At 40.3% G+C, this 24,577-nt stretch overlaps 2 protein-coding genes across 2 annotated transcripts in view; both read left to right on the forward strand.

Annotated features, from left to right (window-relative positions):
• The first annotated feature begins 2,340 nt into the window (after positions 1-2,340).
• LOC131332122 (ATP-dependent zinc metalloprotease FTSH 4, mitochondrial) overlaps positions 2,341-24,577 on the forward strand; it is a 48,083-nt gene continuing 25,846 nt past the window's right edge. Inside the window, exon 1 of the mRNA XM_058366196.1 lies at positions 2,341-2,355. The gene's annotated coding sequence lies outside the window, so the exon portion shown is untranslated. The remainder of the gene's footprint in view (positions 2,356-24,577) is intronic.
• Positions 9,944-10,821, forward strand: LOC131332124 (glutaredoxin-C6). The gene has a single exon (XM_058366200.1). The coding sequence runs from the start codon at positions 10,082-10,084 to the stop codon at positions 10,460-10,462; it is 381 nt and encodes a 126-aa protein (XP_058222183.1). The 5' UTR covers positions 9,944-10,081; the 3' UTR covers positions 10,463-10,821.

A 24,577-nucleotide genomic window follows, 5' to 3' on the forward strand; every position in this document is an offset into this window, starting at 1 on the left:
ACAGAAGGAGGAAACATTGGTATAAAAATAAAAGTAAAAACAGAAGAAGAATCGTAACAAAGAAAGAAGAAAACGGAAGAAGGAAACGTTAGATTTTTATGCAGTAAAACGGCGCTTTTTGCTTCAGAAAAAGAAACGAAAAAGAAAGCTCTTGTGGACCATTGGATCTCTTTATTGGTGTGTTGTCAAGCTCAGAACAAAATCCTCACAAGATCGTCAAAGAGGGATCATCATAGAGGATCCGGATCCGTAGATTTTGCTTCAATGAAATTCTATTGCACTTTATATGAAGCGTATTGCCCCCAGTAAAATTTAAAGTTAAGGGTATTTTTATTTGAGTAAATTATTTGGATTAACCCAGAAAGAAAAATAGGTTTCTCTTTCTAGGATGGAAAAAAAATGGTCCATATTTTATGTACTCATTCAGAAAAAATTAATATTGCTCTTTTAATCACATAATATTACACCTTTAATTAAATTATATTGTTCTTTCAATCATATAATATTACTCCTTAAGTGTGTTATAATAGAGAGAGATATTTTTGTCTTCAACACTGTATCATAAAATTATTTTTTCCTTCACATAATTGGACAATTCTGAAAAAGTGTCCCATGTATTGAGACTTATTTGCCCACTTTCTACTGTACTGCAATCCCCCATTTGTTTTAAAAAGGTAAATTGCTTTTCCCACCCCCTGACACCACACCCCTCCCGGTCCCACACCCTTTTCCCGCTTTTACCCTCCCTCAGCCCTTTTAATTACCTTCCTCCGCCATTTTAATTGGCCCTGGGCTCTGCTGCGTACAGTAGCCCCTAAACGGCAACGTTTGGATTAAAAAAAATCCTCACCATCAATTTGCAGTCCTATAGAGCAGAAACGTAATTATGAGAGTCTTAGAGACAAAATTTGATTATGTCTCTTTAGAATAATATGATCAAAATAAAAAGATCTTCACACCCGTTCAAACGCATTAAAAATTGAAGTACTTAATTTTTTAACCATATTTTTAATATATAAACGGTCTAAAAAAATTAAGTGCTCAAATTTTCACTCCGTTTGAATCGGTGCAAAGATCTTATTATTCTGATTATATTGACAAAATCTTTGCACCGATTCAAACGGAGTGAAAATTTAAGTACTTAATTTTTTTAGATCGTTTATATATATTAACAAATATGGTTAAAAAATTAAGTGCTTCAATTTTGTAATGCGTTTGAACGGGTGTGAAGATTTTTTTATTCTGATCATATTATTTTAATTTGTTTCTTTATTTAATTACTCATATCTTTTTAAGGCCTTTCAACAAAATATCCTAAGAATTATTATTTAGTTCCAAGACTCTCTTAGGATGTCCATTGAAAGGCATTGGAGCCAAAAATTTATTACGACCATTTAAGATGAAATGATCAGAAAAATAACAACTTTGCACCGGTTCAAGCGGATTGAAAATTGGAACCCTTATTTTTGTAACTATATTTTTTAATCTATAAAGGAGAAAAAAATAGTCGGATAAATATGATCAATTGAAACACTTTTTTTTCTCTCTCAATTACTTTACAAAATCTAGAATTAGACTTGAACCTATTGTGTAAGAAAGAAAGAACAAATTTTTTAAATGTAAGAAATAATAGTTTGATTAGTAACATGGATTGAAAATTGAAACACTTATTTTTTACACCGTTTATATATTAAAAAATAGTTAAAAAATGAGTGTATTAAAAAATTTACTACGACCATTTAGGATGAAATGTTTGGAAAAATAATATTTTTGTACCGGTTCAAACGGATTGAAAATTGAAATATTTATTTTTTAAACTATATTTTTAAATATATATACATATATATATATATATATATATATATAAGAAAGAAAGGAAAAAAAACAGTCGGAAGGAAAGAACGGGAGGGGGTAATAGAGAAAAAAAAAGGGAAAAAAAAAAAGAAGAATAAAAATTGGAAAGAAGAAGTTTGGGGGGTAAAACGGGAAAGGAGTGGTGGGGTCGCGGGGGGTGGGTGGGTGGCGGTGCTGTGTCAGAGGGGGGGAAAAGCAGCTCTCTTAAAAAGCCCACCATCTCCGTGTCCGAGGGAGAAGCCCGAAATGCATCCACGTGTTAATCATCGAATGGTCACGACTAAAGAAAAGTGTAAAAAGTAGGGGTAGGACTCCAGCATCAAAGCTCCGATCATTACGTCCAGTTGTGAAATTGGGGCCCATAGGCATTTGGTACACGTCATCTCTCTCGCCCTTTAGGTCTTGTTCGGTTGTGGGTTTGAAAATTTTTGGGGTAATGAGTGAAGAGAGAAAATAAGGTAATAATTGGAGATAGAGATAATGAGTAGAGAGAGACAGAGAGAAATAAAATTAATAATTGGATATAGGGATAATGAGTGAAGAGATAAATGAAAGTAATGATTAAAAATATAGGTAATGGATGAATTTGGGTTTGAAAAAAGAAGTGCTAGGGACAAAAAAAATTGGCAAAGAAAATACCTTTAAAGTGTACATGAACGGCTCAAATTTACTGTGCGATGCATCTGAGCCGTTCATATACACTTTAAGAGTATTTTCTTTGTCCATTTTATTTGCACCTAATATTTCTCTTAAAAAAAAATTTTCAAACCCGCAAATGAATTAATGGAGTATCTCTCTCCCTTCTCTCTATAGTTCATTGGTTTGATTACGTCACATTTTTGGCCCCAATAGTCTACGGTCCCCACTGAAATATTTTCCACCGTCCACGTCAAAGTCATTGATGACGTCATTTTCTTTAAATGAATCACCACTCCACGTGATCCACCCATGCCACTTTTATCCCTCCGTGAAAACTTCCCATACGCGCGCTGTGTGACAGTCCGACCCTCCGTTTAGTTGAGGCTCCGTTTGTTTGATATATTCCCGTCGGCCCAATTTAATTGTCCTATTTCAGAGTTTGTATATTTTTTTAATTGATTATATTTTATAAATTATAATATTTTATGTGATTTTCGAGAATATTGTACTATAGAAGTAATCAATATCTATCAAACAAGATCTGTATTCGATATGAAATTCATTATGAATTCCAAAATATAACTAATTTTTTAACCGGTTAGAATAGAACGAGAGACAATTAAATTAAGACGGATGGAGCAAAATATTAGTATTATTTTTTTAGAAAATGAATTTTAAATTTTTATTTTTTGGTATTTGGTTAACACATGAAAAATATTTTTCAACATAATGATAGATTGTAAGTTCTGAAATATTTTAATCACGTAATCTCTCTCTCTCTCTCTCTCTCTCTCTCTCTCTCTCTCATATTGGATCTAATATGATTTGAGAGAAGAAAGGAATATAATACGCAGTTTTTAGAAAATGTTGGACAATCAAGAGTGCAATGCAAAAATGACTTACGGTCAAAATTAGAGGAAAATATTTGCACCTTGTTGGTATAAAATCTTTTACCTTGAAAAGATTTTTTTCCCCCTTCTTTTTCTAGCCAAACAACAAAAGATGAATAAAACATTTTACGTCCAAACAAATGGAGCTTGAATGCAAAATATTTTACAATTGGATGATAATTTTTCTTGTAAAAGATTTTACATAAAAATGTTTTTTCTAAATTATTTTCATGTGTTTGGTTAAAGTCCAATTTTAGTTTTTCCAAACCAATAACTCATCCAACTACTTGGCCTTAGTTTAAATCTTGGAAACAAGAGAAATTCTAGGAGAGGGATGAAAGAAATTTTGCTTGGCCTTGCTTTTAATTGAGAGAGAGAGAGAGAGAGCACGCACTCTCCTCTGCATGTGTTCACGTGGCAGTGGCACCGTTGGATTGAGACGAAATTCTTCCAACTAATCCGACTGAGGTGATCGTGGAATGGGCAACCGGATGGGTATGCATTGGAAAATAACTTAGCCTCCGTTCCGCAGCGCAAAAAAAAAAAACTATCATTTTTTAAGAAGGTAATTTCAAGCAAAAAAATTATGGACTTATTGAAATCTAAAAATATGCAATATGGATCTTCTTTGAAAGATCTCGTCGAGATCTTTTATACGATGCAAAAAAAAAATTTAAAAAATTAATTGTCATTTACATTATTTTTGAGTTTGAAGATGTGAAATAAGCTGTTTATTTTTTAAGAAGGTTTCTGAAATGGGGAGGTAAATCATTTAAAGAGGTAAAAGATTTTTCCAAGAAATCATTTTCAGGGCTTTTCAACAATCAAACATCGAAAATCATGTAAAATATTTTGGTAAGAATATTTTACGGGCAAACAAATAGAGCCATAATGCGTGTACGGGTGCGATGCAAAAACGCAAGTGTTCGCGCTTTGTTTGGTATCTTTAAGAAAGCTAAACTAAACTAAACTAAGTATCTTTAAGAAAGCTCCCAACCAATTACGATTTGGAAAAATATCATATGAGCACTTGACCTTTTACACAAGTCACACATAGACACCTGATCTGACCTTAACGAAATACTGTATCACATAAACACCAATGGTGCTATTGGTACAGACAAAAAATCTGTACCAATGAGTACATACCCATTTTTGGGCCCATTTTGGGTCTCAAAAAAATGATTATTGTCTAGAGCAAAGTTTGGATGTCTCGTAAATACTCTTATCGATACCGGATTAAGCTTATTTTTTGTAGGAATCATACGCAAAGTATTTTAAACAAAATGAGCGACTCCAATCATTTTTTTGAGACCCAAAATGGGCCCAAAAAGGGGTTTGTACCCACTGGTACAAACAAAAAATCTGTACCAGTAGTCTTTCTGCATAAACACCTTACGTATTAAAGAACTCATTAATTAAACCACTACCGTCAATCTCCGTCCAAAAACAAACAGAAAACATGTGTTCTCTCTTCAATTTTGCTACCCGCACAGACCTTTTTTTCACAGATTTTGCACATTTTTTTTGTGGGGCCCATTTTTGGGTCCCCCACATATTATCCGATCCATTGATTATGTCAAGAATATATTTTTGAGAACCTTTGCAAAAAATCAACTCCATCAGATAAATATAAGTGTATGATCCAATCGTACAACTTTTTATTCAGAATTTCGGATTAAAATTTTGCATGATAAGTTGTAATATTTGATCTAACACTTACATTTACCCCGTGGAGCTGATTTTTTTTAGGGTCATGCCAAAAAAAATAAAATTAATAAGCAGATCGGTTCACTTTTGGGTCTCCACAAAAAAAAATTGTAATACAAATCTTTTCTTCTGCGTTATTATTTTCCTTTTTTGTTTACCGCATATCGCTTAGTTGTTTTTTTTTTTAATTTATTTTTCGCCAGAGCAACTAACTATCCAGTGTAACCACACAAATTAGTATTACATAGATTTTTCCTGGGGCCCGCTTTTGGATCCCTAAAAATGACCTGATTATTTCATTAATTTTAAAATATTTTTTGCGTGACCTTGTAAAAAAAAATCAACTCAACAGGGTAAATGTAAGTGTTTGATCCAATCTTACAACTTTTTATTCAAAAATTTAATCCAAAATTATGAATGAAAAGTTGTACAGTTGGATCATACACATACATTTATTTTATGGAGTTGATTTTTTGTAAGATTGCTTGAAAAAATATTTTAGAATTAGTGAACAGATCGAATAATTTGTGTGGGACCCAAAAATTGACCCCACAAAAAATTTGTGTAAAATATGTGGAAAAAAAAAGTCAATGTGGGTAGCAAAATTGGAGAGAGAAACATGTTTTCCATCAGTTTTGGATGGAGGTTAACGGAAGGGGTTTAATTGATGAATTTTTTAATACGTCAGGTGTTTATGTGATGTTTTGTTAAGGTCAGGTGTCCATGTGTAATTTCAGTGAAAGGTTATGTGCTAATATGAAATTTTCCCTTAGGATTTTTGTGAATGCAAGTATTGAGAGCGCGAGCACAGAGCAAATATTGAGAGCCAAGATCATTTTTTGGTTTTATCTTGGATATTTTCAAAGCTATTTGGGTAGTTGTCATAATTTTTTGCTTTTTCAATTCTTCTTGACGAGACGACTCAATAATGCATAAAAGTTAGGGGCAAAACTAACAAATGAAAAAAAAATTGAATACGAACAAAATAAAAAAACGCTCAAAAATTTTAGTGAAACTTAGCCTAATGAACAGCATGTTGCCTTTCTATAAACTATTTCTGAAATACCCATTTATTGCCGTAACGGCCTGTTTGGATGGAGGATTTGATTTTGGGTGGATATAGAAGGGAGGTGGATTTGAAGGTGGATATAGAATAAGGGGTGATATGTAAGAAGGGAGGGCCCACTTCATAAGAAGGGTGGATTTGTAATCCAGTGTTTGGATGATTTTTGGAGAAGGGGGATTTAGAGGGTGGATATAATGGGATAAGATGTCAAATGACTTAATTGCCCCTAATTTTTTAATTTAATGAATAATATAGGTTAATTTAATTATAATTAAAATAAATACATATTTATCATGAATTATAGGATAAAATAGTTTTTTTTTTTTTTGTGTTATTAATGTTTTTTTTATCCGAATCTTATTAATGTTTAAACCTAATTTTTAAAGTGAATTTTCTTAATAAAAAATCTATACACTTGTTAACAATTCTTTTTTCCTGACCATAAAACTATATTTTTAAAATTACATTTTTTACTTCAACGTGCCTCCAGAGTCCAGCCCATACGTTTTCCTTTTTCCTAATAAAATACTCTACACCTCACGGTCCTCACCCAACCATATATTACTTCACTGGAGCCTAGGGCTGCAAACGAGCCGAGCCGAGTTTTAGAGTGTTCGAGCTCGGCTCGGCAAAAATTTAGTTGGCTCGAGCTCGTGACGAGCTGTAGGACTCGAGCTCGAGCTCGGCTCGATAGGTATTTACGGAGCTCGAGCTCGGCTCGTTCGGCTCGTTTATGAAACAAATATATATAAATATATATATATATATATATATATATATAAATATATTATATAATCGAGCTCGCGAGCCAATTCGAGCCGAGTTTCGACTAGCTCGAGCTCGGCTCATTTATGAAACGAGCCCAGGACTCAAGCTCGAGCTCGGCTCGTTTTTGTCTTGAACCGAGCCGAGCCGAGCCGTTATCGAGCCGAGCTCCGAGCCGCTCGCGAGCGGCTCGGATTGTTTGCAGCCCTACTGGAGCCCATACCAGTCCACGACCACCTTCAGCTTCTACCACCGCCTCCTGCGGCCCTGCCTCGCCCCTCCACCACCGCCTCCTTTTCTCCCCCAACCCCCTCCTCCAGCCTCCACTCGCCAAAACCCTAATCCGCCAGGTTCGCACCATCCTCGCCCACTCTCGATTTGATTACTCCGACACCGATGATCGGCGACCTCCTTCTTCTCCGATGCCGACGATCTGTGCGCGGTACCACTCCTCCTCCTCCTCCTTCTCCTCCTCCTCCTCCTCCTCCTCTCTCTCTCTCTCTCTCTCTCTCTCTTCGTAATACGTTTTTTATTCGCCCCTAATTCCTCCAATTGTTTGGATGGAAGGGAGGGCAAAACAGTCATTCATTGACCCCATATCATCCCGCATATCCAACGACAGGGGTAACCCTGTCGTTACAAATCCACCCCGTGGGTGGATTACAAATCCGAAATTGCCAAATCCGGGGCCAAATTCGGGTAGGTTTTTTGGCTCCCAAAGACCAGAGAAGAGGAGGGGAGGGAGATGTAGTCCGGCCGCGTAACAAATCCGGGGCCAAATCCGGCATCCAAACAGGCTATAAAGGGCATAGCATTTGGTGTATATCAAATACACAATGCATTGTGTGAGATTTATCTTGAGATTTCATACAAATGATCGAAGATGCTCAATTTGTTTATAACATCTTTTTAAGTATTCTTGTAAAAAAATTAGTTCAGTTGGATATTTGTAAAGACTTGATTAATTTTTCGCTCAATTTTTTGCTAGTGAAGAAACCAAGCCCTTTTTTACCATACCAAAAAAAAAAAAAAAAAAGGCAAGCCCTTATCGATGTTAAACCGAGCTCATTTTACAAGAATACTTCAAAAAATATTTTAAACAAATTAAACATCCATTTATACGAAATCTCAAGATAAATCCCACACAAAGCATTGTGGATTTGATTTACCCATGTCCGACTCCCATTTTATGTTTGTTCTATGAGCTCAAACTCATGCTCAGACACACAACGTGACTTATGCCCTCACTACTAAGGGTCATCATCAGGCCGGGCCAGCCCAGCCCGTCAACTCACTATTCAAGCTGGCCCACGGGCTGGGTCGATCGAGCTTATTCTTTTTGACGGGCCAGGCTACGTACTTTAAATTGAAGCCCAAGCCCGCCCACGGGCTAGCCCAATCGATGGGCTAGCGGGCCAAAACACGGGTGGGCTTGTGGACGCCCTGCCAGACAGGCTAATGTCATTGCAGTAGTTGGGCTTTCATCTCATTACAATTATGGGAAAATGACGGCCCATGACGTGTTTTGATAATTAATACCCGCCAAGGACAAGCTAAAAACATTTGTTAATGCTGAAAATGTCCTTGGTGGGTATTAATTATCAAAACACGTCATTGACCGTCATTTTCCCTACAATTACAGTAGTTGGGCTAGAATTTTGATCTCATAACGAGATTCTCATTACAGTAGTTTTTTTTTTTTTTTCCTGCAGAAATCATTATAAACTTTATAAAACATAAACAAAAAGAACCCAACTAATCTATTGCTATTCTCGAATCCAACTGCGTGAGAGTTGAACCCAACTGAATTGAATAAAATCTATGGACACTTCACTTTTTGAAGAGGCAGAAAGGTGGAGGAGGTTGTCGGACAGGGCGGCGGAGCCACGGAGGAGAGATCGGCGATATCGGAGAGATGGTCGCTCTTGTCTCGTCGAGCTCATCGGATTGTGGTTGTCTAGTTGAGATCAAAGAGATGAGAGATGATCGTTGTTCGTTGTTTGCATGTGAGAGAATGGGAGGAAGAGGAAAGGATTGTGGAGAGATTGGGAGGTGAGAGAGAGTAGATGGGTTTTGGATTTGATCTCAGCAGAAAAATAGTATTTATATCTAGGGTTGGAGAAAGGATTTGATCCTTTGTGGTTGCAACCCAAGTTCATCTGTGTGTTGGTTAGATATGAGTCTTTGATCTCTAATAAATAGTCGTCGTAAATTACAGTGGGTTTGTAGGCAGATCTAGAAACGTAAACCAAGGGAAAAACTTTTATGGGATTTTGGGCTATTGGGCAGGTACCACGAGCGGGCTCACGAGCCGGGCCTAGGACGGGTTGAGTAAAAATTCATTGGCCCAAGCCCACCCATTACAAATTACGGGCTGAGCTAGCCCGCCCATTTCACAGGCTCGGGCCGGATAAAAGCCTGCTCTCGTCTCGTCGAGCTCATCAGACTGTGGTTAAGATCAGACTGTGGTTGTCTAATTGAGATCGGAGAGAATAGATATGATCTTTGTTCGTTGTCTGCGTCTTAGAGAATGGGAGGAAGAGGAGAGGATTGGATTGTGGAGAGATTGGGAGGTGAGAGAGAGCAGATGGGTTTTGGATCTGATTTCAGCAGAAAAAGAGTATTTATATCTAGAGTTAGAGAAATGATTTGATCCTGTGTGGTTGTAGCCTAAGTTCATCTGTGTGTTGGTTAGATATGAGCCTTTGATCTCTAATAAATAGCTGTTGTAAATTACAATGGGCTTGTTGGCAGATCTAGAAACGTAAACCAAGGGAAAAAAATTTGTGGGATTTCGAACTAATGGAGGGTATCACGAGTGGGTTCACGGGCCGGGCCTATGGCTGGGCTTAATAAAAATTTATAGGTCCAAGCCCGCCCATTACAAACTACAGGCTGGACTAACCCATCCGTTTAATGGGCTAAGCCGGATTAAAACCCGATCGGCTGAGCGGGCTTTGGGCGGGTCACTGGCCTCCGGGCTAAATAACTCACTACTGCAGTCGTCACCACTTTCAAATAAACAACAAAAAATTAAACAATCACACAGCCTAAAAATCCCCCAGAAACGCCCCACACCCACTTGCATCACCTTCACCCCGTTGACGTAGAAACACCTCTCTCTCTCTCTCTCTCCCTCTCCAATTCAGCACCGGCGATGCAGGGGCTCCGAGACGGCGGCGTGCGGCTGGAGCTAACGCCAACTACCAATTCCCCGCTGGCCATCGACGTGTCGGAGACGGCGGAGACTCGGATCCGGCGGCTGATAGCGGAGAACCCCGTCGTGGTCTTCAGCCGATCCTCCTGCTGCATGTGCCACGTCATGAAGAGCCTCCTCTCCGCCATCGGCGTCCACCCCACCGCCATCGAATTGGACGAGGACGAGATCCCCGCCCTCCCGCCCTCTGCCGACGGATCCGCAGGCGGCGCTCCAGCGGTGTTCATCGGCGGGACTCGCGTCGGCGGCCTGGAGAGCCTGGTTGCGCTCCACCTCGGCGGTCACCTCGTGCCCAAGCTCGCGGAAGTCGGTGCCTTTTAATGGTACTGTAATTTAGTGTGGATTTTCAAGTGTATATGTGTACAACACGTATGTAATTGTGATTGCAAAATAACAAAGCAAAAAAACTAGGCAAAATAACATAAGAATATGGCATGTCTGCGTTGGACTGGTGGGCAGTCCAAGTGATTGCAACCATTTCAAAGTATTTTTAATGGTCTAGATAGATTTGTTAATAGTAGTAATATCTTGCCAATAAGATACTTTAAAACAAGTTTGAACTGTTTATATGGCCGAAATTCAACTTCGGAGGACGGCCTGATCCCCCCTCAATTCCTGTTGTATATTTGTATGTTGTTGGTTGGTATAGTAATAATTATGGATTGTGTGCATGTTATTAATTGTGAACGGCGTGGAGGACGAATTGAAATAGTTGAGGCGCTATTAACTTTTTTGGTCCTGATCAGTTCTGTCTTTAGATTTAATTAACCTCAACGAAATCGATCTTTTAAAATAAAATAGTATTTGAGATGTTCGTAAACTAAGCAAACACTTAAGTCATAATAAATAAATAAATAAATAAAAAGTATATGGAGGCCATATAGCTATGAATGGCCTTGATTTCTGGATACTGCATATAGCTGCGAGGTTACCAATACAATGAGAATCTGAGTGCATCAATGAATTGTCTAAAAATATGTGTTAAATTAAGGTAGAGTCCAATTGAATTTATAACAGGTCTACTAGACAAAAGTACGCAAAAGTACAAGTGAAAATCCGTCTTTGGGGAGTACGTGCCTTTTTTTTTTTTTTTTGAACTGTTGTACCTTTTGGTCTAGTATATATAGCATTTAAATGAACCACTTGTGTTTGGTTCTTAGTAGTAAATTTTTTTGGAGTAGCCTATGGTACAATTGGCTGCACCATAAATGTAATTGCCAATCCAAGCCCCTTGTACAATTGAAATTCGATCCTGATCGAGTATTTTAAGAGAGACGAGGGGGAACGAGACGGGTTGTGGAGCCGTGGCCGCACATTTTATATCGAAAGAAAAAGGTAAGAAAAGAGAGGATTGATCAATTAAGGAAATAACAGAGGCATTTTTTTTTTTTGCCGAGTCGAATGACTTGTGTGACAGCAAGTAAAGGGCTTGTTCCCCAGAAGATCGCAAGATCGAGTTTCACGAAAGTCAAATGTTCGAAACTTTGGGGCAACTAGAAATTTGCTCGATCGTTAAGGTCTCTGAATTTAGCCAGGGTGCACGAAAGTTGACCCCGACAACCAGTTAGAAAAAGAACAGAGGTATAGATCGGATTACCAATACTTGGTTCCGTGCGTCAACCAATCTACCGTAATGTGGAAATTCATTGTCGGAGATTCGGAACAGATGGGGTTCATAATCCGGTATTTGCTTGTCAAACCAAACAAATTGGGTCCATGCAACTCCGAGGGATAGTGCAGTTGGTGATCGGCCAGGACGGAGGGATTTATCATCTCGAGATCCCAAGTTCGACTCTCTTATACAGTTATATTGCAAAAAAACCCTTGGGACCACTCATGCGTAAAAACTTTTGGGCTTGCAAAGGCTGGTTGGAGTTGTAAAAATTTAGTCCTATGGTGCGCGCAAGCTGATCCGGGGACACTCTGCGTTATCGAAACAAAAACAAAAAACAAAAAATTGGGTCCATACGACTTACTAATCTAATCCAATCCCATGGGAGAGGTTTACCAAATACGGTACGGCTTCTTGTATACTCCACTACATGCCAATCCAAAGTCACCAAACCCACTTTTTACCGATCTTCCCCATTAGTGGAGAAGGATACAAGCCATTATGTGGCGAGTGATTATTTGGTGCTCTTGGAACTTGCTTCGGCGAAGTTACCAAGGGGATAGCCATGTCATGCTAGTGACCCGTCAAACCCATGGTCTTAAGGGTTGGACGGACCGGCGGTACATAGTGCTTGTTGTACCTCCGCTGGACCCGTCCCACCGGGCCGAGCTCATCCGGCACAGGTGAGAACTAGGGACCAGGGCGTGAGTTAGCCGTTCTCGGTTATATCTTTCTGTTCGACTACGTCCCGTTGGACCAATCGGTAACTCAAAAGAAGCCCAAACATAGCCAGGCTATATCGATCGGCAGAGCTGTCAACCATCGAGCCACCCCTGCCCCTGACTTGGAGAGGAAGTCAAGTAGAGTAGGGTAGGTGGGGCAGGTGGCTTGACAATGGGGAACCAACAAGTGGTTGGAAGATAGAGTGACGTCGTTCCTCCTATTGAACGAACGGAGTACAAAGCTCATGACTATAGGCCTGACTTAGTGAATCAAGTAGGCACCAATCACCGAGCACATGGTGTATACGCGTGGGTTGGACTCCAAGTTATCTTTGCCTATAAAATGAGTGCTCCACCTTCAGAATAAGGTAATGCATTCTCTCTCCAAAACCCTAAATACACTTCAAAAGCTTCCCTTCCCTCTTTTTGACTTGACCGTCGGAGTGCCTATCCCGGACTCCCCACGATCCGGGTTTGGCACTAATGCGGGTGCTCAGTGTGCAGGTCCTCACCACACTCAGGAATCACCAACCTAGCCACCATCCGAGAATACTCAACCGGAGAAAGCACTATACCACTGAACTTCTTCACCACATACCGATGATTAAAGAAAAGAGCTCGATGTGATGGGAAGCGGTTGACCCCACGGTCTAAAGAGAAAAGGATGAGCAAGATTGAACAAGTGTAGCGACCCCTTGATTAACTGGAGAACCAGCCGAAATGCAAGGTAAATTGGAACCCCTTCTCCCAATCATCTGATCCCAAGGAGAACAACAATAACCACCTCTGGAGCATTCATGCTACCTCAATAAAAAAAAAAATTCGACATAATACTTAGAAAGTCATTTTTCTACTTTAACCAATTAACCAATCAGTCTTTGAAATTCATATTGCACTAGACTTTCTACTTTAATTATATATTCTCTAAAAATATTCTTTCTCTAGTCTTTGTTTTCTATTTAAACAATTTTCCAAATGTCATTTCATATTTAAACGGCCATACCCTAACTCTCCCCCGTAGTTTCTAACAAAAGCAAAAGCGTCTACCGAGATCTTTAAAATTAATATGATTGTTCTTCGTTACATTATTGAACTACTAATCGTATTTTACCAATTTCATTGATGGAGTTCCCACATTTTACGAATTACTGTGTTGTAGGGGTTGATCCATCTATAAATAACAAAATATCTTATTTTCTTATCTCATATCCCGATGAGCCGAATCCAAGTTAACTTACCATTACCAATATTCGATTATGCTGAATTTTTGTAAGGTCTCCAAAAATAAAAAAATGTTGCTTGCACCATCGTTTGTCCAGATGTATTTGGATAGTTTAGATTTTATAAAAACTTTTTCAAGGAAAAGTTTAACTTTTATGAGGAAGAATTTGAACGAATTTTGGCCATTTATTACAGCAATGGACGGCTAGAGATTGGTTGTGTATTGTGTTTTACATAACCGTTGTGTGTGTAGCACTTTTGCCAAAAATATTAGTCTAGACAAATGAAAATTTTAGTCATCATAATTGAACTAGAATGATCCCCGGTCCATTACCACACTAACTGTGCATTGCCTTTATTGACGTCATACGTGTCTCCCATGTCCCATCCAATATTTTGATGAAAACTTTCTATATATGCCCCACATAGAATCTATGATGTAGCCAACCATTAAGAATCCACAAATGAATCTATCAAAAAGGCACTTAACAGAAGCAAATTCTGACCTTAATTACGAAGTGGGTAGTGACTTGCATACTTATTATTATATGGTTTCTTTTTATTAGAGAGAGAGAGAGAGAGAGAGAGAGAGAGAGAGAGGGATTGGGCAAAACATGTATGATGTGACCCAATTTAGGTTCCTTAATGGTATGTAATTTGGTTTACTCTTTGTCACATAGTCGAAAGTTCCCCCAAAAGCCATTTTAAGTAATTTGTCTTTATTCTTTTAATTTATTTTATTTTTAGAGGTGAGGTCATGCATGTTTCCTTACGGCTTCTTCACGAGGGTTTTACTTTAAATTATGATGACAAATGATATAATCCCATATATATTTTTTATGCAAAATATACTCAACTACTGATGAATAATAAAACTTCATTATTATTTTTAAATAATAGGCATTGTGGCGTGTCCTTTTTTAAGCCAATTGTCATAAAGCAGGTTGAAATCATCACGAGTTAACAATGGCAGATAAATAAAAATGAAGCTCACACCAATGTGCAGTGTGCAGTGACCGGATAACTTCAAAATCATGATATCATATCGTTCTGTGGTATCAAGATTTATAACATTTCCCTTCCCATATACCTTTCACTCTATTCATCTCCTCTCTTGGCAACCTCCTCCGCTCTCCCCATCCATGTTTGAAAACTAGAAATGTATAGCACAAGCTGCACAATGCGTCTTTTCAATGTATTTTAGCCTCTTATATGTTCTACTAACAAATAGCACGTTAGGGAATGGGTTCGGGGATTAGCATCACACCAAAGTGTCACTTTTTTGAACCCGGGGATCCTGCTAGGGAATAACATTGATGTTGGTCCCATCTGGGCTGTCCATACTCGGCAATAGACGATTCGGATTTTACCTCGGCTGGACAGCTGAGATCTGTTTAGCTGAGATAAAATCTGAGCTGTCCATTGTCGAATATGGATAGGCCAGATGGAGCCGACATCCATGTTGTCTCCTAACTGGGTCCCCCATTTCCGCTTTTTCAGGCAATAAGCAAATTCTCCGGCCCGATTCTATAAATCCCCGTTTGGCCAACTGTACGTATGTGAGAGTGCTCAGTGTTTTCGAACAAAAAGGGATGATAAAAAAAGAAGTAGTAGTAGTTTAGCTATGCCAGTTCAAAAATATAATAGTAATTTAGCTGGGTTTCATCTCCACTGAACAAATTTATCCACCCAGATTATAATTTGGATCTAATGATCTCAAATAAACCTTAAAGATTGCGATCCTCAGAAGCTGATAAGCACACAATATTATATATTATTGTGCTTAATATATCTCATTTTCCATATAATTATATTTATTGTTGAATATTTTAGATGATATTGCGCGTAAAATATGTTTCTCCTGATTTCAGGTAATTTAAGATAAAATGTTGTTGTTGACATCCAATTTGGCCCACCCACTCAAGCGCACAAAAATGACGCCAATATCGTCACCATGAAGTCCAAATAAAAATAAAAAATTTAACTGTATTCGGAGCCCAATCGAACACAAAACGGAGCACTGTAGAGCAGAGTCAGTAGAGATAATCTGAACGAACGAAAAATTGGACTAATGAGCGTGCCTTGAATTTGCTGTAGATAAATAATGCAATTGTCGGCATGCCAAAGTCCATGGGATAGTGACATTGAGATAACGACACTAGCAAAATTATTCAACGTGGTTGCCTATTAGCCGTCGCATAGCACTGGATTATTTTTTCAGCCCACTTTCAGTCACTGTGGGAGCACAGTAATTATACATTGATCACACAGTGTAAGATAAATATAACCATAGTGTGGAAGCGGATGATTTGGATTACCTTGTAAACTTTAACCGAACCGGACTTTGGTGTGAATGGATTACGAACTCTCGATCACGTACCAAATCAGCGACAAATTTCTGTGATGGAGTGATACTACAAGGATCGAGTATCACCCTCTATTCCACAGTACAAAAGCTCGGATTGCTTTTTAATGGTAGAGAGAGAACTATCGAAGAGAGATAGAGTTTTCCAGAACTCTATTTCATTTTTGTATATCTCATGTGTATATTATTGTGTCAGTCTCTATGAACATCTTGCAGGAATTAAATATAGAGAGAGAGAGAGAGAGAGAGAGAGAGAGAGAGCATCCTAGATGATTTAGAAATCTTCTAATCCTAAGAGATTAGAATGACTTCAACTTCTCCTATCTTATCTCCAAGATGAGGTAGGAATCTCTAATATATGGGTCACCGGGTCATGCCCACATGGGCGACCCGATTTGGCCCCGGATCGGCCCCAAATTCCAACATCTCCTACTCACCCATGCATGGGCATGACAAGTTGTATCAATCTCTCTTCCATCTACCTGACTAAGAAGCAAATTCATACATGCTAATGAACCGTGTGATCGCTAGAGCGCCTGCAAATGGGAGCTCTACACTAAAAACTCCTTAAGAGCCCACATAGAGACATCAACCCATAAGAGTGTCTAATGTGTATCCTGAATCCATTTAGTTACACCGGACCAAACATCTTTAATTCTTCCGAAAAGCATGTCTTACCCCCCAACATCATGCACTCTATATTCACACCCAATCTGCGTCCCAATAGAGTGAGCTGAGTTGTCGACAGTTGTGGGCACACGCCCCTGAAAATTCGGGGGTGCCCTTTTGGAAAAGCGTGGCGAAACGCTACAATTCAAAGTCACCACTTGGGTTTTGCAGTAAACCACCCAGGAACCGAACATGAAACGTTTGCTACGTTTTGATTAGAAAAGGTTTTATAGACTGGACCTTCGTGACCTTCGATATCTGAGGTTCGGGAGCCAGGTTACAAGAAGGGAAGGGTTTTATGGCACCCTCTCGCCCAATTCAGAGATCGGTCTCTACTCGGACATTTTATATAATATTTGCATTTTTCTCTCATTAATTATTTTTAGCCAATTAGGACAGGAGAACAGTTAAAGGGGATTAAAACCGTAATAAGTTGCCAGGATGTGACAAAATGGTATGTTTGCTTGATTGAAACAAATAATAAAGATTGAAAACAGACTTCTGTAAACATTTTAAATAGACTAGAACACACTGATCCAAGGGGATATTCCCAGGAAGACGGCCAGCATGCACTGACCAAGTCACTGTTTGCAGACCTGACCTGCGCACGCCACACATGAATTGGCGTACTCCAGTAAGCTTAAACTCACAGCTCTTACTTTCAATCCTCTAGGCTTTAGAAAGAACCAGTGCACACCCAGAACAAATCATGTAGTTTATATATAGTTACAGACACTTAAAATGACTTTAGAGCCATAAAATAAATAGAATACCCCATAAACAGTATGAGGGGAGTAAATAGAGGCCAAGGCCTAATTGCCATGCAATGGCCAGCCACTAGGCTAAATCTAACTGCCGTACGCCAGTATGTAGATACTATACGCCAGTTACACCCTTTTGTCCAATGCTTAGCTTTGCACTTTCTGGGCTCTAGAACATGACCAGAAGGATCCCAGAGGCATTCCAAAGTAACATAAATAATATTATAAAAGTAAAACTAGCAACTTTAACTATGGAAAGCAGTAAACTGGTTATTAGGCATGCTCACAATGATGAATAGACAAGAAATAAAGCATAAAACAAAGATCCTGACCCCAGTTCACAACTAGAGTACGCGAGTTCCGAAGGTTTCCGAACTGGAGTACGCGAGTTCTGAACTGGCATACGCAGGCTCGTCCCAAACAGACCCAAGATAGGTCCCAGTCCCCAAGCCAGTTCTGCATGTACTGCTAAGGACAAGCGTACGCGTGCTTATGACCGGCGCACGTTGGGTCTTGCCATTGACGGTTTTTAAAACCTTGCCAGCTTTAGGGTCAGGACTGATATTGATTACCAGCCTTGACCCTGCCAGCTCCCCCTCAGAGATCAGAACAGAAAGCAGTACAAAGATGTTATACCTTTGGTTTTTGAGTTTGAAAGAGTGATTGAGCTTTGAATGGATGGGTTGGTTGGATGATACTTGGAGGATGGTTGTGTATGGTAGATGAGAATGAGTGTTGTAGCTTGCTTATTAGTACCCTTGCAAGAGAAAGATAAACAAGGGATAGCCAAATGTGGGACTTGGTAACCCTTACAACCTTGTAACTTAGAGAACCAACCTTTTGCTAGGATGACCAAAGGGGGTATATATAGGGAGAGAGGGAGAGAGCGGGGTTAAGGCCAATCAAAGGGGCTAGTGCCTTAGCCCCAAAGGCTTCTTTCTCATCCATTGGATGAGAGGGAAAACGTGATGGGATGGGTGTAATTGATGTCCCCTGGCGAAGATTGGTTTTTCGATGGATTGAAAGATTCCCATGTGTTGTAGACCCCTGCCCATGTCTTTTGCATGCTGAAAAACACAAGTTTGACCAAAGGTTTGACTAGCGTACACAGGTAGTTGACCTGCGTGCTCCGGTTCAAACTGCAGCTTGACCGATGACTGACACGTGGCAAAGGATCGGCGTATGCCAGTGTGGGACTAGAGTGTGCCAGTAGGGGTTTTGCTGTGGCTTTTTGGTTCTGGTTTAGAGAGTTTGAAAGGGATCTGAAAGGGTTTTAGAATGCTCAAAGCTCAAACATACTAACATTTTCGGGGTCTTCTTAATCCGTTTCATCATCGGAGAATCAAATACCGTAAGTAAACTAATATGGAAAGTTCAAAATAGGGTGTCTACAGTAGCCCCACTTTGATGACACTTGGAGCACCATTGTCTTGGTACAAGTAACGTCAAAGGTTTCTATGCACCACATAAGGCTATCCAGAACAAAACATGCTAGTAAAGCAGACACATAAACTTAAGGAACCCGACTAATGGATTGAATTTGAATGGGAAGGCCGTTGCTAGAGATGAAAATAGAATTGGACGAGAAAATCGGCGCTTGTTGGTCGAATTGGAAAGAACAGGTTGTCGCTGCAGAGTTGGATGGGACAAGCCATCGTTTTTGGGGATCAAAACTATCCTCAGAACACACAATTTCTAACAATCACGGGTAGATCATGTCAGGTAGGTTAAATTCCATCCGTTGGGAATTAGAGCCAATTTCGTCATCAAAGACCATCCGAGACAGAGCAATAAGGCTGCTGGAAGATGCGCTTGAAGCTAGACTAAAGTAGAGGTATCCATTCGGAGCAGGCCGAGGCGGACATTCTTGGGGAACAATTAGTTGCGGACGGGTGGACCGTCGAACGATATTTTGATCGTCGTTGATGGATTGAGCTGGACAATATTCTAATCGCCGTTGAGGGAGTGAACGCAGACGATATTCTGATAACCGTTGTCGGATTGAACGCAGACGATATTCTGATCACCGTTGAGTTGGACTGAACCGGCGGATCATAATTTAGGATGAACGTGTCATTTATGGATTGGACAGGACCGGCTGTTGTTGAAGAGAACGGGCGGATCATCATTGAGATGGATGGGACTGACCGTCGTTGAATTGAATGGATGGGCGGACTGTCATTGAGTTGGACGGTAGGTAATCATTAAGGATGACACGAACCATCGTAGAAGTGGACGAAACAGGTCGTCATTGAGTTGAATGGACGGGTCATCATTGAGGATGACACGAAGACCATCGTTGAGCTAGGATAGTGAGTCATCATTGAGGATGATGCGGAGACCATCGTTGAATTGGACGGTGGGTCATCATTGAGGATGACGCGAAGACCATCGTTGAGTCGGATGGTGGATCATCATTGAGGATGATTCAGACCATCGTTGAGTCGGGACGGTGGATCATCATTGAGGATGATTCCGACCATCGTTGAGTCGGGACGGTGAATCATCATTGAGGATGATTCGGACCATCGTTGAATTGGACGGTGGATTATCATTGAGGATGATTCGGACCATCGTTGATCGAGACCGTGGATCATTATTGAGGATGATTCGTACCATCTTTGATCGGGACCATGGATCATCATTGAGGATGATTTGGACCATCGTTGAATCAGGATGGTGGATCATCATCGAGGATGATTCGGACCATCGTTGAGTTGGGACGGTAGATCATCATTGAGGATGATTCGGACCATCGTTAAGTCAGGACGGTGGATCATCATGGAGGATGATTCAAACAATCGTTGAGTGGACGGTGGATCATCATTGAGGATGATTCAGACCATCGTTGAATCGGATAGTGGATCATCATTGAGGATGATTCGGACCATCGTTGAATTGGATGATATTCTGATCTCCAAAGTTTACTCCCGGTGCCAGCAGAGTGGAACAGTGAGGTCGTGCGCTTGATGGTTGCCATGGAGAACGAGATAAGGAAAGCGGTGTGTGGCATTTCCCCACATTTGCATTATCCTAAAGAAGCAATTCCGGCTCCAGTTCCAATAGACCTGAGGTATGGACCCCAAAATCCTATTTACTTGTTGCTTCTGATATTGGATAGGATTGCTTTGGCACTTGATAGACCTTTCTTGCTTTCAACATTTGATATAGAATATGCAATGATATGCATACTAAATTGAATGCACAAATTGAAAATGTAATGGCAGACTAGGGCGGCTTCTAGAGGATGATGACCTAGAATGACCACAGCAACAAAAGTTACACAAATCAATACTGTCACCTTAGCCCCAGCTCAGAGATACAAGAGCACTAGATAACCAGCGGTTGAAGGTGTGCAGTTGAAAGAGAGGCCCATAGAAAGGGTGGCTCGCGCCAAAGAGTTTTCAGAGGTTCAGAAAGAGAGAGTCTGAGAGAGAGAGTCTGTCAGCGAAAGCATCCTCAGAAGAGGAGGATGGGAGAGAAGCCCCAGGTACTTCAAGGAGATCAAGAGTGACGACAAAGAAGAGAACGAGCCCAAGCTCTACCAATGAGGACTACCACTGAGCCTCTTTACTTTACTGTCCTTTGCTTTTGAGATTTGGGCCTACGTGGCCACGTAGATAGACGCTGAGTGGGCTGGCGTGCCCCATGTTAATATTAGACCTTAAATAGGAATAGCATTGGGACTGCGTGCCCTTTGATTTCTGGGCAGATATGCTTTTGCTTGGGCCGTTGAGCCTTGACAAGCATGATATTCCACCGTTGTTTCATGGATATTGTTAGTAGCAAATAAAAGTTGCATTTTCTGGTTTTATTGGTTCTCCTGGGGAAAACTGATAACAAAAAGCCTAAAACCAACCGCTAATATCTAACTTGCATTGACGAATGACCTTAGTTGACAAATAGATGCGCGTATATGTACAAACTTGCCTAGCTCAAATGAAAATGAACGAAGAGACCCAGAATAACGCGTAAGCTCTTTGACACATGGAAATGAAAATTTGGGCATTAATGAGCCAAAACTCAAATATCCCCTAGACAGGTGAAACAGATACTTGCGTAAGGTCAAATAGATGTACAATGACCTATACAAACTGATAAAACAAAGAATAGTATCCCGCAATGACAACGGATTGAAAAAAATTGGAAAAATGTCACAAAAACGGACAAAAGATGCCAAAGATGACTCAAATAAATCTCGGACTGAAACTAACACCCCTGCACTGTCATGTTAAGCCCATATGACGTGTACGGTATGACAAAATTTGGCAAAAACCCATTGAACGATATTCAAGGTGCTTTGGATTTGAAATGGAAAATGATAAGCTGGAGGCAGTAGCTGACTGTTATTATCTGCTGCTGGAAGCAATAGCGCGTGCAGGATTGGGACCAACGTGCATCACTTTCAACTAGCATGCATGAATCTCAAACTAGCTCTACAAGTCTACTACAACTGCTCACACCGGACTTCGCTGAACTTAGAATAAACTTTGAGCCGTTAGGCCTCGCAAGTATTTTGTTCTATTTTTCATGCTTCAAATGTTTTAAGGCTTTTATGCTCAGCTTGTGTAATAGAAGTAGCAGTTTGCATTAAACATGAAAGACGAAAGGTTTCCCCCTTCTAATTCCTCCAATGAAGCTTGACTTGTTCTCGACGTTTGATGTGGACCATGGATCAAGTTGATAGAATATGACCGAATCTCAAAGAGAGATTGCCTACGTATCCCTTTTCAAGGAATCAGGTCAAAGTGTAGTTCGGGTGAAGGTTCACTTGTGTGTTTTACCTTACCTTTTATGCTCTAACTTTTGCCTAGAACCACCTTCTTAGGTTTTCAGTCTAGTGAGCTTTTGACTGTTGCCTATTCATTTTTACCTAAACTTCCTTCATAGGTTTTCTGGTCTAGCAAGCTACTCTAACTTTTGCTTTGAACTGCCCACCCTTAGGGTTTTCAGCCCAAAGAGCTTCTCTCAGAAAAAAGTAGCTTTTGAATTGCTCCAGGTTGACCAAGGTATCGAATTTGTTGCCGTCGAGGGCGATAACGTTTGGCTACACCCCCAGATAGAGTGGTTTTGATAATGCAAGGTCCAGAGTGCTTCGGTTGGAAATGAGCCATTTATTTTTACACTTTCTAATTTGTGCCTGATGGAACGCTGTTGCTGCTATCTTGAATATGGTATAGAGCCCTGAGCTTTTTGAGCTTTTGCTTTACATGATTTTGGCATCCGGTAACAAAGGGAGTTCGATGCTTCTTTGTCTCAAGATTAACGCCAGGTGTATCTTTGTAAAGCCATGCCGAAACGTTGATGAATTTTCTGAGCATGTCAACGCCATGTGTGTCTTTGTGAAACCATGCCAAGATGCTGATGAATTCTTCGAGCATGTCTGACCGAGCACAATGCTCTTCTGGAGACTGCGTTGAACCAATTTGAATTCGAGGGTCTACTTCATCTTTCAAGTTTATTGAAATTACTTCTTCTTTTAGTAGGCTGAGCATGCCTTTCGTCTTCCCTTTCGGCGAGGGAACACATTTCCTTGGGGATGCTCTTATCAAAATCTATCCCTTTGTCGTCGAGGTCAACACGGTTTATTCAAAAGCCAGCGAAGTACTTAAAAGCAGGATAATGCATATCATAAAATCCCTCGAGATTGCCAAGTATAGCAGACTCAGATTTGAAACAAAAGCTACGATGTGGAGGGCCAAGAGGCTCAAATTCCGACTCAGAGCTAGACTTTAGACAAACTCAAAAGACTCCGCATCAGACTCAGATGTGTCGTAAATGCAGTTTACACGCAGTTTGAAAATGCAATTTTTAAAAGCTACCTTTAACTTGCACAATGAGAGGGGTAAGGTCCTCGAAAGTGTCGGGTCCAAGCATCAACACTTCAACCTCCTCAGCATCTTTGACCAAACCCACTTGGGAGAACAACAACTCCAAAGGCCCTTGAGTGAAGGACCTCTGCCAGTCAGTCTTCTCTCTTGATTGAATAAGCTTTCTCTTGAATTTTTCCTTTGAGGACTCATCACTGTCAGTCCAAGTGTCAGTAGATAAGGTCTCAATTGCACCACCTATGGCCGCCAAGTTAACCAGGTTCGGATGGGATGGATAGGATTGGTTTGGGTTGATTTGCTAGGATAATATAGAGAGTTTGGTTGAATATGGTGGAGGCAGGGTTGTTTTGAGTGGAGCTTGGGTTGACTTGAGTGGAACTTAAGGATATTTGACCAACTTGTGGGCTGGAGTTGTGTTGAGGCATGGAATCGAAAATGACATAAGGCTTTGATGGAGGGGGAGCTTCAACAGTGCCATTGTCGATGAGATCTTGAATGGCATGTCGAAGGCAGTAGCAAACATTGGTGAGATGGCCAGGCATTTGGTGGTAGGTATAGAAAAGGTTAGGATTGTGGGATGCCGGGAATGTTCGAGGTGAAGGAGTTAGAAGGATCGACTTGATGAAACCAGCTTCGAGAAGCTTCTCATGAACTGAGGACAAAGGTGCGGGGAAGTGGGAGAAGATCCTTGGTTGGGTTCTGCAATTGAGATGAGGATTAGCAAAACTTTTACTCACTCCACCGCTGTTTAGCATTGCGCTATCAATGGAACACACTCTTTTGGGATTGGGCCGGACCTCGTCAATGTGTGCGTCTTTCCTTTCAACACCGACTTCAGACAAGGAACTGGCATCCTTCTTTGGGTGAGTTCTGGCCACATGGAATTCAGCGAGGTCTTTGAACATATCTTTTGAGCACAGCTTGATTCCAATTGCAGGAGTGTGGCAGGCTTGAGGGGATTCTCGGTTTAGGGCGTGATTAGTATTTAGTCCCAGATCCAGCTTTGACATGGCGGAGGTAAAAAGGTCAACCAAGGGTCAACCAACCCTTGGACCATAATCATTTATTTGTCCATTTTCTGGCTCATTTCTTGTAGAACCTTTTTCAGCTCAGACAATTCTGTTTGCCCTGCCATTCGAAGTGATCAAATAAAGAGGTATGGCCTTGGAAGTAACAGTGAACCCGCTGGTGATGCCGCTGTATTTGATTGAGTGGCAATCCTTTGCTAAAGCCCCGGTAGACGCTCCCAAGTAGG

The sequence above is a fragment of the Rhododendron vialii genome, chromosome 7a, assembly GCF_030253575.1.
Source record: "Rhododendron vialii isolate Sample 1 chromosome 7a, ASM3025357v1".
Taxonomy (NCBI): Eukaryota; Viridiplantae; Streptophyta; class Magnoliopsida; order Ericales; family Ericaceae; genus Rhododendron; species Rhododendron vialii.

Bases quoted from the DNA above. Each gene is read 5' to 3' on its own strand.
- LOC131332124 (XM_058366200.1), top strand. From the start codon at position 10,082: ATGCAGGGGCTCCGAGACGGCGGCGTGCGGCTGGAGCTAACGCCAACT.